This window comes from Phycodurus eques, chromosome 6 (assembly GCF_024500275.1).
Source record: "Phycodurus eques isolate BA_2022a chromosome 6, UOR_Pequ_1.1, whole genome shotgun sequence".
In the NCBI taxonomy this organism is placed as follows: Eukaryota; Metazoa; Chordata; class Actinopteri; order Syngnathiformes; family Syngnathidae; genus Phycodurus; species Phycodurus eques.
Window position 1 is genome coordinate 13,605,800 of NC_084530.1, and position 15,300 is coordinate 13,621,099.

A 15,300-nucleotide genomic window follows, 5' to 3' on the forward strand; every position below is an offset into this window, starting at 1 on the left:
AAATACCGCCACAAAGCAAAATATGGAAATATGTGTGGTATATTTGGCGCTTGTGATTAAACGCGATGAATCAAAATTCAAGTGTGATTAATCTGATTTTAAACAAATTAATCGATTGACGGCGGCACGGTCGCCGATTTATTAGCACATCTGCCTCACAGTTCTGAGGACCCGGGTTCAAATCCAGCCTCGCCTGTGTGGAGTTTGCATGTTCTCCCCATGCCCGTTTTCTCCGGGTAATCCGGTTTCCTCCCATATCCCAAAAACATGTGTGGTAGGTTGATAGGAGACGCTAAATTGCCTGTACGTGTGAATGTGCGTGCGAATGATTATTTGTTTATATGTGCCCTGTGATTGGCTGGCGACCAGTTCAGGGTGTACCCCGCCTCTCGCCCAGATATAACTGGGATAGGCTCAAACACGCCTGTGACCCCAGTGAGGATAAGCCTTACGGAAAATAAATGAATGAATAATCGATTGACGGCCCTACTATTGTTGCAAAGTCACGACCCACTTTCATAGAAGTTCAGAACAATAAAGATTTTTTAGCCTCTGGAAACATATGTACAGTAAGTAGGTAGGTAGGTAGATAGATAGATAGAAAAGTATTCATAGAAATCTATTTGTATAAATGTATTTATATATATTATATAGGCCATTTCAAATGAGTTTGCTGTTCAGCCAAAGGCTGCACTGTATTTGTTTACAGAGTAAACCAGTGGCTAGAGAACAGGGAAGTAACAATTCTTGTCACTTTTCTACTGTGTTCCAAGTGGGAACATAGTACGCCTCTGGACTCTACTGGAAAAATCACAATAGGAATACATGTATTTTCTTTCACTAGCTGTCTGTGATACACCCAAAATGTGTCCGCGACCACCAGCTGAGAATCACTAACTTAAATGACATTCTGAAATTGGCTGCTGAAATCGATGCACTTGTGAAGGCTAAAAGATGCAATATTTTAGGTGCAAAATAAGGCTACTTTATGAAAAAATGCTGTCACCTTTGCACTACAGTTCTGTAAAAATAAATACCTCCTGTAGAATTCTTTTTAATACATTAAATATTGAAAAATGTCAGTTAACAGCTTCGGTTCAAAAAAAGGATGGTTTCGTGGAAACTTTTTGTGTTTTTGTTTTCATGCAATGTCACCACTTGTATATTTACATATATATTATAAACAGTACATATCAGTATATAGATCCACTTTGATCTGTAAGTTGCACCACGTCTAAATGAAAAAAAAAATTGTCATAATACGCACTGTTGAAATTGCAATCGTTTTTGTTTAGGCATTTTAGATTGCTCATCTGATTTGCAATGAGATAATAATAACTGTGACTATTTTCCGAATATACTTGTAATTATTTGCTCCCAGAAAAATGGAAAATGTTTGAATAGTTCTCATTTATAGCTTATTAAGCCACGAATATAATGGTCCGATCCACTTGAGTTCATATTGGAGTGAATGTGGCCCGAAAACGAGTTTGGCACCCCAGGTTGGAAATACATGTACTGAAACTGCGATGTCGTCAATTGAACGCTAGATGTCGATTTGGTGCAATCAAAAGAACATGTATTAGAAGCTAATGGTGGAGTTAACGTTGCTAACCAAGATGCAAGTCTACCAATTACTAACATACGTTATCACAAACGCGTCGACATAATTTTAAAGAAATAACGTTTCGTACTTATTAGTGTAAAAGAGATAATAATACATCACCGACCTAGGATCAGATTGCTAGCGTTCTCCGGGTTTCTGTGAGAGGCACACTGGTCCCAAGTCAGCCGCTCTGCTCGCGCGCTGCCGGTGACCACGTGTCCAGTCCTGCCAACGAGTGGGCCATGTGGAGCAGCAAGATGGCGGCGCAGTGGAGAGCCTTAGACGGGGATTTAAATGCCGGCAACGTGGACTTTTTGAGCACCGGAAGCCCTTGCCAGGTACCGCTCGCACCGGTTAAGATATAATGACGATCAAATAAGACAACGGAGACTTTTCGGCGTCGTAGTGGGGGTTGTTTGCCCGGCACATGCGCGCATGGCGACACGTGCCTTCGGCGTGCTTGGCGGCATGGTGGAAGTAGGCTAGCCAGCAAGTGTTAGTTGGACCTCGACCACGCTTCTTGGCCTTCAAAAGGACGGAAACTCCTATCTGACGTCTACAATTAACACTTAGGGTGTTCCAGTCGTTTTTCCTGTTACTGAAAGAGGGAATGGAGTGCTGAAAGCGAAGTACAAGATTTTCCGGCTGCATTCTACATTCGACTCGGTGCTGCCGTTCGTCTTTTAACACAAGAGATTGGCTGCTCTCAAAAGACATTTGATGTCATTTTTGACAATGTGTATATGTTTAATTTGGACCCCCTTTCACTTTAAATCGTCGTGTCTCACTGTGTACCTTTTATATATACACTTGTACGCAGAAACCTTTATAATACTAATTATCTTTAGCAATAGTTTTGACCAGAAAGTTTCATTTTTAACCCTGTTCAAACGTGTTGTAACAAAAACGAAGAAGAAGAAACTCTTCCGGATCTGTTGCGCCGATGTTTCCCAGAATGTTTCCAAAGGGACCCAAGGTTGTAAAATGGTGATGGCATCAATTGGAAAATACTATTTGCAATCTGTTTTTGTTTTTATCTACGGCCTCTTCCTTGTTCCTCAGTCACGTTGCTTTTACATGCGTTACATACATTTATCAATAAGGACCGAGCCCTTCTGCGAGTGGTGGGGAGGAAAAAAATGCAAGTTATTGACACCCCCTTCAAAATGTTGATAATTGCTTATATTGATAGTTTAAACCATAATATACTACAGGCTATGATCGCAAAACATAATATAATTTCAAACTAATTTTACAGCATTACCCTTAAAAATACTTAGTGATGTTTTAATTTTGAGAGCACAAAAACACGATTAGGTGAGTTTTTGAGCAAATAGCTGAGGATAGGATTCACACAAAAACTGTGAATAGTGAACTGCAACTAGGCGGGCACTCACTCGACTGCTTTTATAGTGTGTAGTGTTCTGGAGATGTACAACACCCTCCCCAAACTAGATGTCTGTCGTAGTGCTGAGAAGACTGACGTGTGAGTGGTTGCACGGTGCTGAATGGCATCAAGAATGATGGAAAATACAATGAAGAAGAAAGCGTAATAAAGGAAGCATTGTACAGAATTGGAAAACACGCTACTGGAAATTGTAGGAGCTGTGAAAACCTGGAAACCGTACGTGCTGATGAAATTAATGCAATGAGACTGAGAGATGAACTAAAGAGTAAAGACAGTAATACAGAGAGAAAAGGTGTGCTCCATGCAAGAAAGACCGCTTCTACAGGCAACATCACTTAACAGCTGATCAAATACCTGAATAAAACCGGAGTTTAGATTTCTGCCATAAAATGCGCCACAATCCTGTCCAGTGGGTGTCAGAAATGCACATATTAGTTGCATGTCAGCTGATAAAATAACCCAGAAGAAATAATAGAAGTTGGCTAACTGTTGGCTTATCTTTATGTTCAAACTCTTCTCCTTGAAGTTTTTACTGTGGTGAAATGTTTTGGAGACATGTTCTCCGAACACTCAACACAGCCAGTTGCTCCTCTATTTCTGTCCGGCAACAATGCAAGTTTCAGGTCACTTCCTAAGTCGCTATTGTACAATTTCATATGACATCACACAGTCCGAACTTGGCGTTGAAATACTGTAAGGATTTGCGATTTAGAAATATTGAACAGGTTTAACGTTTGATTGTTGGGCCTTGAGTGTTTACCAGGAAGAAAAAAAATTACAACACATCCCACACTACAGGGTATTCAGTCAGGATAGTCTTTTAAAGACAGAGACATCAGTATATGTACACACCACTTAGTTGTGTTTGAATCATTGCTAGTGTATAACGTGACCGCTTTATTTCAAGAGTGTGTTCAGTTGGCTACATTCATATTTTTGTCCATATCTCTGCAGATTGGCTCACATCGGGGTGACAATTGTGGAGTGGACATGGACACGCAGTCCTGTGTGGAACACTCCATTTTGGCAATTTTTGAGGATTCCACCGTTTCATCAGAGGTCAGAGTTCAAGCCAGGACTGGCAGAAGCTCTGAGTAATGGGCTTGTGTTTGTGTTCTTACGCACTGGCTGAGAATGAATGGGACAAAATAGATTTTGTTACTCGTTTTGTTACAGGACACAAGGCAAGCAGAGGAAGAGAGCGATACCTTGCTCTCAGCACTGACTCAGATGTTAGAATGTGTGGAGGATGATGTCAGCAGCAATCTTTCTCCCTTTGACACCCTGCCAGACACCAAGCTCCTCAACTATCAGGAGTTTGGGAACAGCATGACAACAGTAAGTGCAACTAACTATTATTTTCATTTGTTCCATTGTCAATTAATTTTATCAACCAATAATTGCCCCTCCAAAACTGACACTTGAAGCTAATCGCTGCGTGGTGGAGAATAAGTAGAATGGCATGATTCTCTTTTTAGCCTCCGACCGGCATATTTATTGTGCCTTCACATCAACACTGCGTGCTGTGCTCTCTGCCTGATCTGTGACCTCGTCACATCACGTACAGGACATTTAGCGTTTAGTACCGTATTATATCTATCTATGTGTGTGTGTGTGTGTGTGTATATATATATATATATATATATATATATATATATATATATATGTATGTGTGTGTTTGTGTATATATATGTGTGTGTGTGTATATATATATATATGTGTGTGTGTAATATATATATATATGTATATATATATATATATGTATGTATATATGTGTATATATATACGTGTGTGTGTGTATATACATATGTGTGTGTGTATATGTGTATATATATATATATATACATACGTGTGTGTATATATATATATATATATGTATATGTGTGTATATGTATGTGTGTATACATGTGTGTGTATACCTGTGTGTGTATATATATTTATATTTATATATATATATATATATATACATATATATATATATATATATTTTTATATATGTACGGGTGCGTGCGTGTATGTGTGTGTGTGTGTGTGTGTGTATATATATATATATATATATATATATACATTTATTTTTTTTAACTATCTGTGCAGCTAGGTACCACCAGGCCGTGGACCAGTGCCAGGCCGCGGGCTGGTGGTTGGGGACCAACGCTGTAATTATGGCTTTACTATTGCTGGTATGGTGATTGACTATAGTGCAATCTCATTCCTGTCCAAATATATGTCATGTCACTGCAGTAAAAACAAGACTCCATCATAAATTGATGATCCATGTTACCGGTGGTAGAAAACATTTTAATAAGACGTCTCAATTTACAGGTGCATCGTCCATTTAAACAAATAAAAGTCTCTTGGCCAAATAAACAGAACCACTATATGAATGTAATTACCTTTACCAAATTGGCTAAGGAAAAACCTTTTCAGTTTTCGTGCGGAATTATTAGAAAAAGAGAAAAACATTCAGTTCCAACCATAGTCAGACTTGAGCTTAGTCAGACTTGAGATTTCGCTTGTGCAATGTCAAAACATCTGTTGTCTTTTCTGTCTTTCTCTCTCTTTAGGATGAAGTAGCCTTTGCCACTAAACTTAGACCAAGAGCCAAGAATGACGCAGGAAAAGAAGACAAGAGCAAAGTAGCCAGACTTCACCCGGTCTTCCGACAAGAAAGTCAGACATTGTTTCAAGGCCCAAAAAAGAAAGCAGATACTGAAGTTGATGTCTTCACTTCATCTTCTCTGGTTAACCTAGTGAAACTCATGCACCCATATTGCCTTAAGATGCGTGTGGAGGAGGATGGGAGGGGCCACCAAAGCAGAAATGGACTATCACCATCACGCTGGAACAAACTAGAAAAAAAACGCACAATATTCTCCCAGGGAGAAGTATGGAAGTATGAGAAGCCAACTGGAGACAGTGACGAAGATATAAATGTTGTATCTGATGATAATGATACACCCCTGAAAGGGACAGAGGAAGACAAAGAGAGGGTTGCAAAAAAGGGTAGGGGCACACTGCTAAAAGGTGCACTGCTCACTGGCAAATCGTCCAGAGGTCTGTTCTCCAGGGAAAAGAAAAGAGTCAGCTTTGGTCCTGTTCAAGTGGCTTCATTTGAGGTGTCTGTGGAATTCAACGAGAAGAATCTCCCCAGCGTAGCCTCTGCAGATACACCCGAAGGTCAAGCTAGTCCAGCACTTGTAGCCCCAGCAGCAGCATCTAAATCAGCAGACATTGATAAAAAGGCAGAGGAGCCACTGCCAAAAAGTAAAGCCAAATCACTAAGCCTCCAAGAGTATAGACAGCTGCGACAGAAAAGGCAGCTTCTGGTCGAGAAACAGCGGAACTACACCACCAAGTGGCCTTCTGTTCCTCAGCCCCCCAAAGAACTGACCCCCGTTATCTGTTCACATGGGCAAAGACAAACTCTCTGTGCGATAAAGTCTTCACCCCATCACACAGAACAGTCCAGAATTAGTACATATCCACCCCAAAGAGCTACTTGTCATCATCCTCCCCGACCAGTAGAGAAGATGCCATTGTTTGCTGGTAAGCATCACAGATTCAAATGTCTTCAAACTGAATCAAAAAGCACCTCATCTGATGGTCCTAAGTCCAATGATGAGCACACTGACACCCCTGTTAATGGAGCTGCAAGCAGGAAAAATCCATTAAAGAATCTGGCACTTCTCAGCACTGATCCCCCGAACCCTGTCCTCATTCGCCTGCCTGTTAGCCAGACACCTGCCTCATCAGATTCTCACTCTCCACCAGTGTCCACTGTTGAGCTCTCAGTTGCAGCATTACAAATACAATTGTCCACTGAGGAACCTCAGCCAAGTTGGCAAGTGGAGAGCCAATGTCCGGTCACACCTCAAACTAGTTCAGAATGCAGGAAACCACAAAACCTCATGCTAGAGCCAAAGATGTCTCATTCACTAAGTCTAGGTCCTGTCACGTGTGACCAAGGTCAGCCAGTCAGGGAAGCGTTACCGGAGGATCCCCTAAGATCTTCTCCTCCCAAGAAACCACAATCATCACTTCAACATACCCGTCACGAACAAAGTGCTGCAGCTGAGTCAGGTACAGACCAAACACACGCAAGATTATTATTATTAGAAATTATTATTTGTAAAACGCAGAAATGAGATTGTTGACATCGACTTCATTAACTTCTGTTTGTTCTGCTTCAGGGATTGAAGCCTCTGATCTTACAAGCTTGTTAGAGCAGTTTGAAGAGAAACAAGGTGATTCATCGGCATATAAGGTTTTCTTTGTTCTAGTACATGTAAAGATATTTTGTCATTTTGGTTTTCCTTGTGTAATTTTACTGGCTGACATGGCGATATGGCTAATTCAGAGGGAAAGTTATCCAGCATATGCCTCAAAATGTCCAACAATTTGAACCGCAGGCCACTATTGAAAGAGTATTAGCAAAAGTGAAATCCATTCATATATTTGTCCATATCCAGTAAGTATCACGTTTACACTTTGGCAGACATCTGTGCCTCCCATGTGGTTATCTCGCTACTAAACTCACTTAACTCATAGTGACAGTACACAAAACACTCAACTTTGAAAGCAACCATGTTAGAAATACAGCAAAACATATATTTTTTTGTATTGACTCTCATCCACACACAAAGAGTTTAATGTATGATATTGTATTGTGCGGCACGGTGGGTGACTGGTTAGAGCGTCTGCCTCACAGTTCTGAGGACCGGGGTTCAATCCCCGCCCCACCTGTGTGGAGTTTGCATGTTCTCCCCGTGCCTGCGGGGGTTTTCTCCGGGCACTCCGGTTTCCTCCCACATCCCAAAAACATGCATGGTAGGTTAATTGTGAACTCTAAATTGCCCGTAGGTGTGAATGTGAGTGCAAATTGTTGTTTGTTTATATGTGACCTGTGATTGGCTGGCAACCAGTTCAGGGTGTACCCTGCCCGATGATAGCTGGGATATGCTCCAGCACGCCCGCGACCCTAGTGAGGAGAAGCGGCTCAGAAAATGGATGGATGGATGGATGGATGGATATTGTATTGTTTTTGTTCTTCAGCCAGAACTCTGGAAGATTAACAAGCACATTTGCCATAAAAAAGATATTGCATAACCTGTGAGCAGTACTCATAGTAATAGCCCCAAATTGTGAACTCACTCAATATATAATGTAAATTGTGCACCCATTACCGATTGTTGTTGTCTTCCATTCAGCTAAAGAGGAAGAGGAGGCTGAGCCAGCGTCCGTTTCAAATGCTTTACCCTCAATTCTGCACGAAGAAATGGAAAGGACCTCCACGCTATTACAGACCTCCACTAAGGAACAAGAACCTGTCAGAACTTTGTACTCAGTCACACCAAAAAGCACCATAAATGATCTGGAGCGCCGAAGAAAATCGGAACACGTCACTCCAGAGCCTCTCAGCACTGAAGTCATCCTCGACACTGAAGTCAATGTAAGACGGAAAGCACCGCCATCTAAGGGCATTCAGATCATTGATCCACGCCCTTTGCCATCCAGGAGGGCAAACGCTTCAGAGCTCGCTGCATCTCCTCACATGTGTTCGTCGGTGTCCGTAGATCACGATTACTGCCTGCCCGTGGATTACTTGCATACAAGAGCCCCTTCTTCTCTTCTCAAGAATACTTGTGAAGTCGAGGAGGCCTCTGTAAGGAAAAGTGAGTCTCCCATCAGAGCTGAAGAGAAATACCAGTCAGCCTCGTCCACATACACAGATCTGGCCCCTTCATGTACCCCACTTACACCTCCACCCAGCCCTCCAAGCAGAGGACGAGAGAAGAGGAGATACACGAGAAGAACCCCCCTCTCGGACAGCTCTTGTTCGTCTTCATCTTCCTCCAGCTCTGGATCCCGCTCCCCAAAAAGACGAAGGTACTGTAGTTTCTCGTGTATTATGCGTACCCATGTATAATGTGCACGTTTTTCCATTTCCCCCTAAATCTATGTATAATGCGCACTATTGACTTGACCATTTTTTGGGGAAAAAATGGGCATTATACATGAGAAATTACGGTAGTCATGTTTATGCCCTCTTTTGGTCTTTAGTTAGCTTTTTGTGCTCAATTGTAATTGCAATCGTGTATGTGCGGTCACAGGTCCCGTCACAAGCGTTCCGGAAGCAGGTCGTGGTCTTCGTCCCCTTCTCGCTCCGTCTCCCGTTCCCCACCTCGGCAACAGTCTTCGACACGTTTAAGATGTAATAGATCGAGATCCCGATCCTGGTCTCGCTCCGGGTCACCGTCCCCTTCCTCGACAAATTTTCCTACATGCAAGAGAAACATTTACAGGTGAGTCTGCAAATGAAGGGCTTTCCATAGCCATGTCACAATTAGTTATGATAATACAGCGGTACCTTGACTTGCGAGTTTAATACGTACCGTGACCTTGTTTGTAACTCTATGTACTTGTCTGTCTAATCCATTTTCCTCATTGAAATTATTTGAAATGCTATTAATCTGTTGCAGCCCCCCCAAAAAAAATTTTTTCGTTGTGTTTTTAATATAAATATGGCACGGTATTGTATAAGAAAATAAAAAAAGAGAGAATGTAAAGAAGTCACGGATTATGTAGTGGTGCATTCGCCACTCGGTGACAGTGTGAATGTGAGTGCAAGTGATTGTCCGTGTGTATATGTGCCCTGCGACTGACTGGCGACCAGTTCAGGTTGTAGTCCGCCATTCGTCCAAAGTTGGCTGGGCTAGGCTCCAGCACCCCCGACCCTGTACCGGGTAAGCGGTATTGAGAATGGATGGATGAGAATGGATGGATGAGAATGTAAAGAATTCAACTGGTTTTATAAAGTGTAACTCCCGTAGGCTTCGTACTGTAGTAATCGTGTATTGGATGTGTGCCTTAAACGCGGATGGCCTATTAAGTGACATCAGGAGCTGGAGCTGGAGCTGGATTGGCTGGTTCGTCTGCATGTGAGTGTCTGGGCATGACTAGTGCTCTACAGCAGCTCATTTCATGTTCTCATTTTGTATTTGTGTTTTTGATTGTATGTCCCGTTCAATGAACAACTGAAAGTGCATCAGTAACTGTGAGTCTCCTTGTCCTCAAGCAAGGGCATTAGAGTAACTTAATTTTTTGAATGTTGGCATATCGTAAGCCTGCTCGTACACTCAAAGTTTGGTTTGCGACACAAACCCGAAAATTTACCAAGCAATGGCTCGTAACTAAAAAAAACTTGTACGTTGGGGTACTTGTAAGTCAACAGTAATAACAACAGTAATAATAGAAATGACATATTTGCGTCATAAAAATGTAATCTCTCCATCAGCAGAGAGTCCTGGAAGCTCAAGAGGGAGCACAAGGCGAGGCTTCAGAAGCTGAAAGCCATAGTGAGTCCAACAGTACTGTCATGTCAACTGGTGTCTTTGTAGTTGTTCGCTGTCCTTCACATGCTAAGTTGTGTCTAAAACCCTTTCCCGAAGGATGAGCGCAGAGTTGTGTATGTTGGCCGCATCCGTAGGTCCATGACGCATGATGAACTAAGAGAGCGCTTCTCTCATTTTGGAGAGGTGGATTGCGTGTCACTGCACTTTAGAGATAAAGGGTAAGTACAAAGCAACAAAACATTTCCTGTGTACTGTGAGTGCATGTTATGAAGTATAGAAGTTATTTTCTTTTGCTTCCTACAGTGACCATTATGGCTTTGTCACATTCTACAACACGGATGATGCATTTTCAGCCATCGACAATGGTGGCAAACTAAGAAGGCCTGATGAGCTGCCCTTTGACATCTGCTTTGGTGGAAGAAGGCAGTTTTGTAACTCAGACTATGCTGATCTTGGTGAGTTTAACCAAGCCAGGTAGAGTGGAACCTCTGAGGCCTAACGCAGTTTCTTCGTAGACGCTAGTCGACCTCTGGATCACTCAGTTTTCAAAACATTTTTTTTGCCATAGGATATAATAGAAATAGAAATAATCCAGTCCCAACTGTCATCTCCATAAAACACCAATTACTGCTTTCTTATGAGTCATTACCTTTTGACTGTGTGAGTCACACAGTCAAACGTTTTGATAGTTTCTCATTCAATAGAAGTTGAAAGTGTGCCCAAACTTAACTGTGAGGGTAGATATTCTCATTTTTTAAATACATATATTGTAAACCACATTCTATCTTTAGTTGGGTGCTTACTGTACCTTACATTGACATTGAGCATCTGATCAGCGGTTAACTTCCGTCAGTGCCTATCGGCTTTAAGTGGAACGTCACGTGATCACAGCCGGAAAACAAGTTAGAGGACTTCCTGTGTATGCCGCGATAACTACTATAACAACGGGTTGATGACATGATGGTTTGAAGGTGAACTTGCTAAAAAAAAATTTAACGTTTGTCTTGGGACAAACGTTAAATGCATTTATATAATTTATTTATACAAATATGATAAATGTAAACATGAATGAAGCATAAACATTAGCTATTGTCATCTTTGGTGGGCCTGTAGGACCTCTATTGGCCAGCTACAGACTGGTGGCCAATGCTAGCTACTCCTCCGCTAACATGGTGTCTTTGAAGGAGCAGGGGATTTGGGCGGCATCTTAGGGTGTACAGAAAGAGCACAAAAATACGCAAATAAGCATGACTAGGTGAGTTAGGTTAGGCTCTAAAAAAAGAAATGCAAGTAGGTGAGTTCATTAACAATGACAAATCAGTCAGCGTTCACTGTATTAAGCCCTAATAATAGTAGAACACCCAGTCTTTAAAAACAAAAGACCCAGGTCTAATGTGATGGTGATTTGCCTCACAGATCTAATTTCCAAGCATTCTAAACTGTCGCACAGTTCTAACCAATGTCAACAATAAAACACAGTACTTTAACAACACATGATCATGCAAGACAAAAGAACTGAGATACTGCTTAAGTTTATTTTAAAGTGATGTCTTGTCATAGCCGCATACAGACGGTGGTTAGAAATCCAAGGTTCTGTGCACAGTTAAGAGATAAAAAAAAAAACATAAATATTGTTGATTTTGATTTGTGCAACTTCATGGGCATTTAAATGTAGAGGTTCCACTGAACAATCTATAAATTGTGCCAACTATTATCATTAACTGATTCTTAGTGACAAATGTTGTGTTGAACATAGACCGTTTGAACTCTACTTTGGATCACTGAACATGTTATTAAACTGTAATCCTCAGATGCAAAAGTGGATGCAGAGTCGTCTCCAGCCAAGAGCAGGTTTCAGGAGCTTGACTTTGATTCGTTACTGAAACAAGCCCAAAGAGGACTGAGGTAGCAGAGCAGAGGGGAAGACAGGAGAAGAAAAAGAAACCCACTAACCTCAGAGCTTTTTGCACGCATTTATGTAGCAAACGTTTGCGGTTACTCCCCTCGTGCACCTTGTTTTGGATGTTGTACTCATTGGCGTTCATTCACTAAGCACAGATTTATGCTTAAATCATGCTTATGCAGGTTTGATCCAAAAGCCTGTGATTTATCAGTATGTTCGCACTTGTTTTTTTTCGTAATCTTCGAACAAATATAGGACATCTTTAGACCATGCGTACGCACAAATAATGCAGGATCATCGAAAATACATTAAACATTTTTTACCCAAGTTGCACAACATTGGAACTATTCATTCATAAAAACAATAACTTTGGTGACAACTCAAACCAGAAATTTGTGAATGGGTTGACTGTCCTAGATAACAAAAGGACACACCTCATCACTATTACCCTCATTCCGCGAAAGCACTGCCTTGTACAGTAGGATGTGTGTCCCTCTCTAATTTCCTAGTTTTTCCCAAGGCTTCACTTTTCTTTCTAACACCAGGGCAATATGATTAATAATTTTTCAAGTGATTCTGCATGTGCAGATGTATGTCAATCAATCTATTCACACCCCCTGCTGACGGATGGAGTCCAGCCCCTCGTGTCATGAATATACAAACCCTTTCCAAAAATTAGAATATCATGGAAAGTTCTATTTAAGTCCATAATTCCATTCAAAAAGTTAAATTTTCATAGATTATAGATTCAGAGCCCACAATTGAAACAATTTCAAGTATTTGTTTATTTTTACATAATTTGGACTTCCATCTGATAAAACCCACAAAATCAGGAATTCAACAAATGTCAATACTGTGAAGAAATCACCATTTACTTCAGTTTTTGTAGAAAAAAAGGGTCAATCAAATTAAATCAATCAATATATGGTACTTTCGAAATGATATGTTAATCTTCAATATGTGGTTGGGAGTCCCTTTGCTTTAATCACTGCCTCGATGCGCCGTGGCATTGAGGCAATCAGCCTGTGGCATTGATGCTTGCTGTCAGTTCTTCTTTGTTTTTGGGTCTGGTGCCCTTTGTTTTCCTCTTGATAATACCCCATACATTCTCAATGGGGTTTAGATCCAGCGAGTTGGCTGGCCAGTCAAGCACTGGGCATCAAACCAGGTTTTGGTGCTTCTGGTGGTATGTGTGCAGGGGCCAGCTCCTGCTGGAAGATTAAATTTGCATCTCCATACAGATCCTAAGCAGAAGGAATCATGAAGTCCTCTAAAACAGGGGTCCCTATCCACCGGTCCGCGGACCGGTACCGGGCCGTGAGGCATTTGTTAGCGGGGCGCAGAGAAAGAATGTCCAATTTATATAATTTCTGTTTAATTACAATTCACGTGTCAATGTGTTTTATTTTGAAAATTGACCGGCTCTTCTCCGCCGCAACAGCTGCGCATCTCAATTGACACAACAAGACTGCACAGAACGCTTCAGTTTCCCGTCCCAGCCGGCTCGAACGCTTCTGTTACCGGTCCGAGCGGGCTGGCTAACGGCGGCAGAGCTCGAAGAACGAAATAATTTCATAAACTAACTCAGCTCATTACGTTAACTGAAAAGATTTGTTCCCAAACGAAACAACATTATATCAGGAGTCCTACTTAAAATACGGGTTTATCGCAACAGTTAACTCTCATGCACCAAGTCCGCTCTGATACAGTCGTAGGTTTCTGCTGGACACAGGCACAGCTACTTTTACGGAGTTAAAAGTCTACTCTCATTGAGGAGCTACGGAACTGCAGTCTGGTCTGGCTGCCTACAACAACAACTCCGAGCCCCACTCTTGCATTGCGCCCACAGGTCCGTGAGACAAATGCCGACTCCTAACCGGTTCGCGGTGCAAAGAAGGTTGAGGAACATTGCTCTAAAACATTCTGGTAGACTGTTACGGTGACCTTGGATTTAAGAAAGCAGTTTACCAACACCTGCACTGGACATTGCACCCCAAATCATGACTGACTGTGGATATTTCACACTGGACCTCAAGCAGATTAGGTTCTGTTCTTCACCAGTCTTCCTCCAAACCCTTGGACCTTGATTCTGACAGTTGTAGCCCGGATGCGTCTGAATGTGATGGTTTTTGAAGCTGTGACTCCCACCTCATTCCACTTTTTCTGGATCTCTGCTAGATTCTTGAATCTTCTCTGTTTGATAATCCACTGAAGCCCACGGTCATCTCTTTTGCTGGTGCATCTTCTCCTGCCAGTTTGTCCTTCCACTAGACATTCCATTGATATGCTTGGACACAGCACTCTATGAACAGCCAGCATCGCTATGAACTTTTGTGGCTTACCCATCCTATGTTGGGTATCAATGATGGTCTTCTGGCCAGTTGTCAAGTCTGCAGTCTTTCACATATTGAACCCAGCTGAGACAACTGAACCAAACTGAAGCAATTTAATGACGCCTAGGGAAACCTGTGCAGGTGCTTTGAGTTTCGTAGATGATTAGTGTCTGACACTCAGTTTAAAAGATTTATGGGCTGCAAAATTTGGATTGATTTCTTTACAGTATTACAATTTTTTGAATTCCTGATTTTGTGGGATTTATGAGCTGTAGACCCAAATTATGTAAAAGTAAACAAATAAATACTTGAGATTATTTAAATTGTGGATCCTGAATCTATCATCTACGAAAGTTAAACTTTTTGAATGGAATTATGGAAATAAATAAACTTTTCCATGATATTCAAATTTTTTTGGGAAACGGTCGTATATGAGTGAGTATATCCTCAGGCCTAATATGTGTCACACCCATCACAGCATGTAATCGTGGGGGCCACTAAATATATCTTGTTGCATTTCATAACTGAAAATGTTTATATCAAAAGACAAATAAAAGTTTTTATTTACCTCAACATCTGATTTATTGGTCTGTGATCTATCGAGCTATCATTTCAGCCAATTAAAGGAGGGCGATTTAACAATGGCAAAAAAAAATGAAAAAATACAAATTTGAGGGCGGAAACAAAGTTTATGCAAT

The 15,300-nt window shown here is 41.4% G+C and overlaps 1 protein-coding gene across 2 annotated transcripts; it reads left to right on the top strand.

Moving 5' to 3' along the window:
* The first annotated feature begins 1,847 nt into the window (after positions 1 to 1,847).
* Positions 1,848 to 15,166, top strand: si:dkey-93h22.8 (uncharacterized protein LOC449943 homolog). Of its 2 annotated transcripts, none has more exons than XM_061679407.1 (11): positions 1,848 to 1,944; positions 3,969 to 4,073; positions 4,191 to 4,352; positions 5,579 to 7,094; positions 7,205 to 7,258; positions 8,222 to 8,900; positions 9,125 to 9,316; positions 10,309 to 10,369; positions 10,463 to 10,584; positions 10,670 to 10,821; positions 12,178 to 15,166. In XM_061679407.1, the coding sequence occupies exons 1-11, from the start codon at positions 1,849 to 1,851 to the stop codon at positions 12,273 to 12,275; spliced, it is 3,237 nt and encodes a 1,078-aa protein (XP_061535391.1). In that variant the 5' UTR covers position 1,848; the 3' UTR covers positions 12,276 to 15,166. The 2 variants fall into 2 exon arrangements, with proteins under 2 accessions (XP_061535391.1, XP_061535393.1); XM_061679409.1 differs by having other exon boundaries at positions 10,312 to 10,369.
* Positions 15,167 to 15,300: the final 134 nt, after the last annotated feature.

What these genes read in the sequence shown, in the direction of transcription:
- si:dkey-93h22.8 (XM_061679407.1), top strand. Translation starts at nt 1,849, where the DNA reads ATGTGGAGCAGCAAGATGGCGGCGCAGTGGAGAGCCTTAGACGGGGAT. An exon ending in GCACCGGAAGCCCTTGCCAG is followed by an intron (nt 1,945 to 3,968) that starts GTACCGCTCGCA and finishes ATATCTCTGCAG; the next exon opens with ATTGGCTCACATCGGGGTGA. An exon ending in TGCAAGAGAAACATTTACAG is followed by an intron (nt 9,317 to 10,308) that starts GTGAGTCTGCAA and finishes TCTCTCCATCAG; the next exon opens with CAGAGAGTCCTGGAAGCTCA.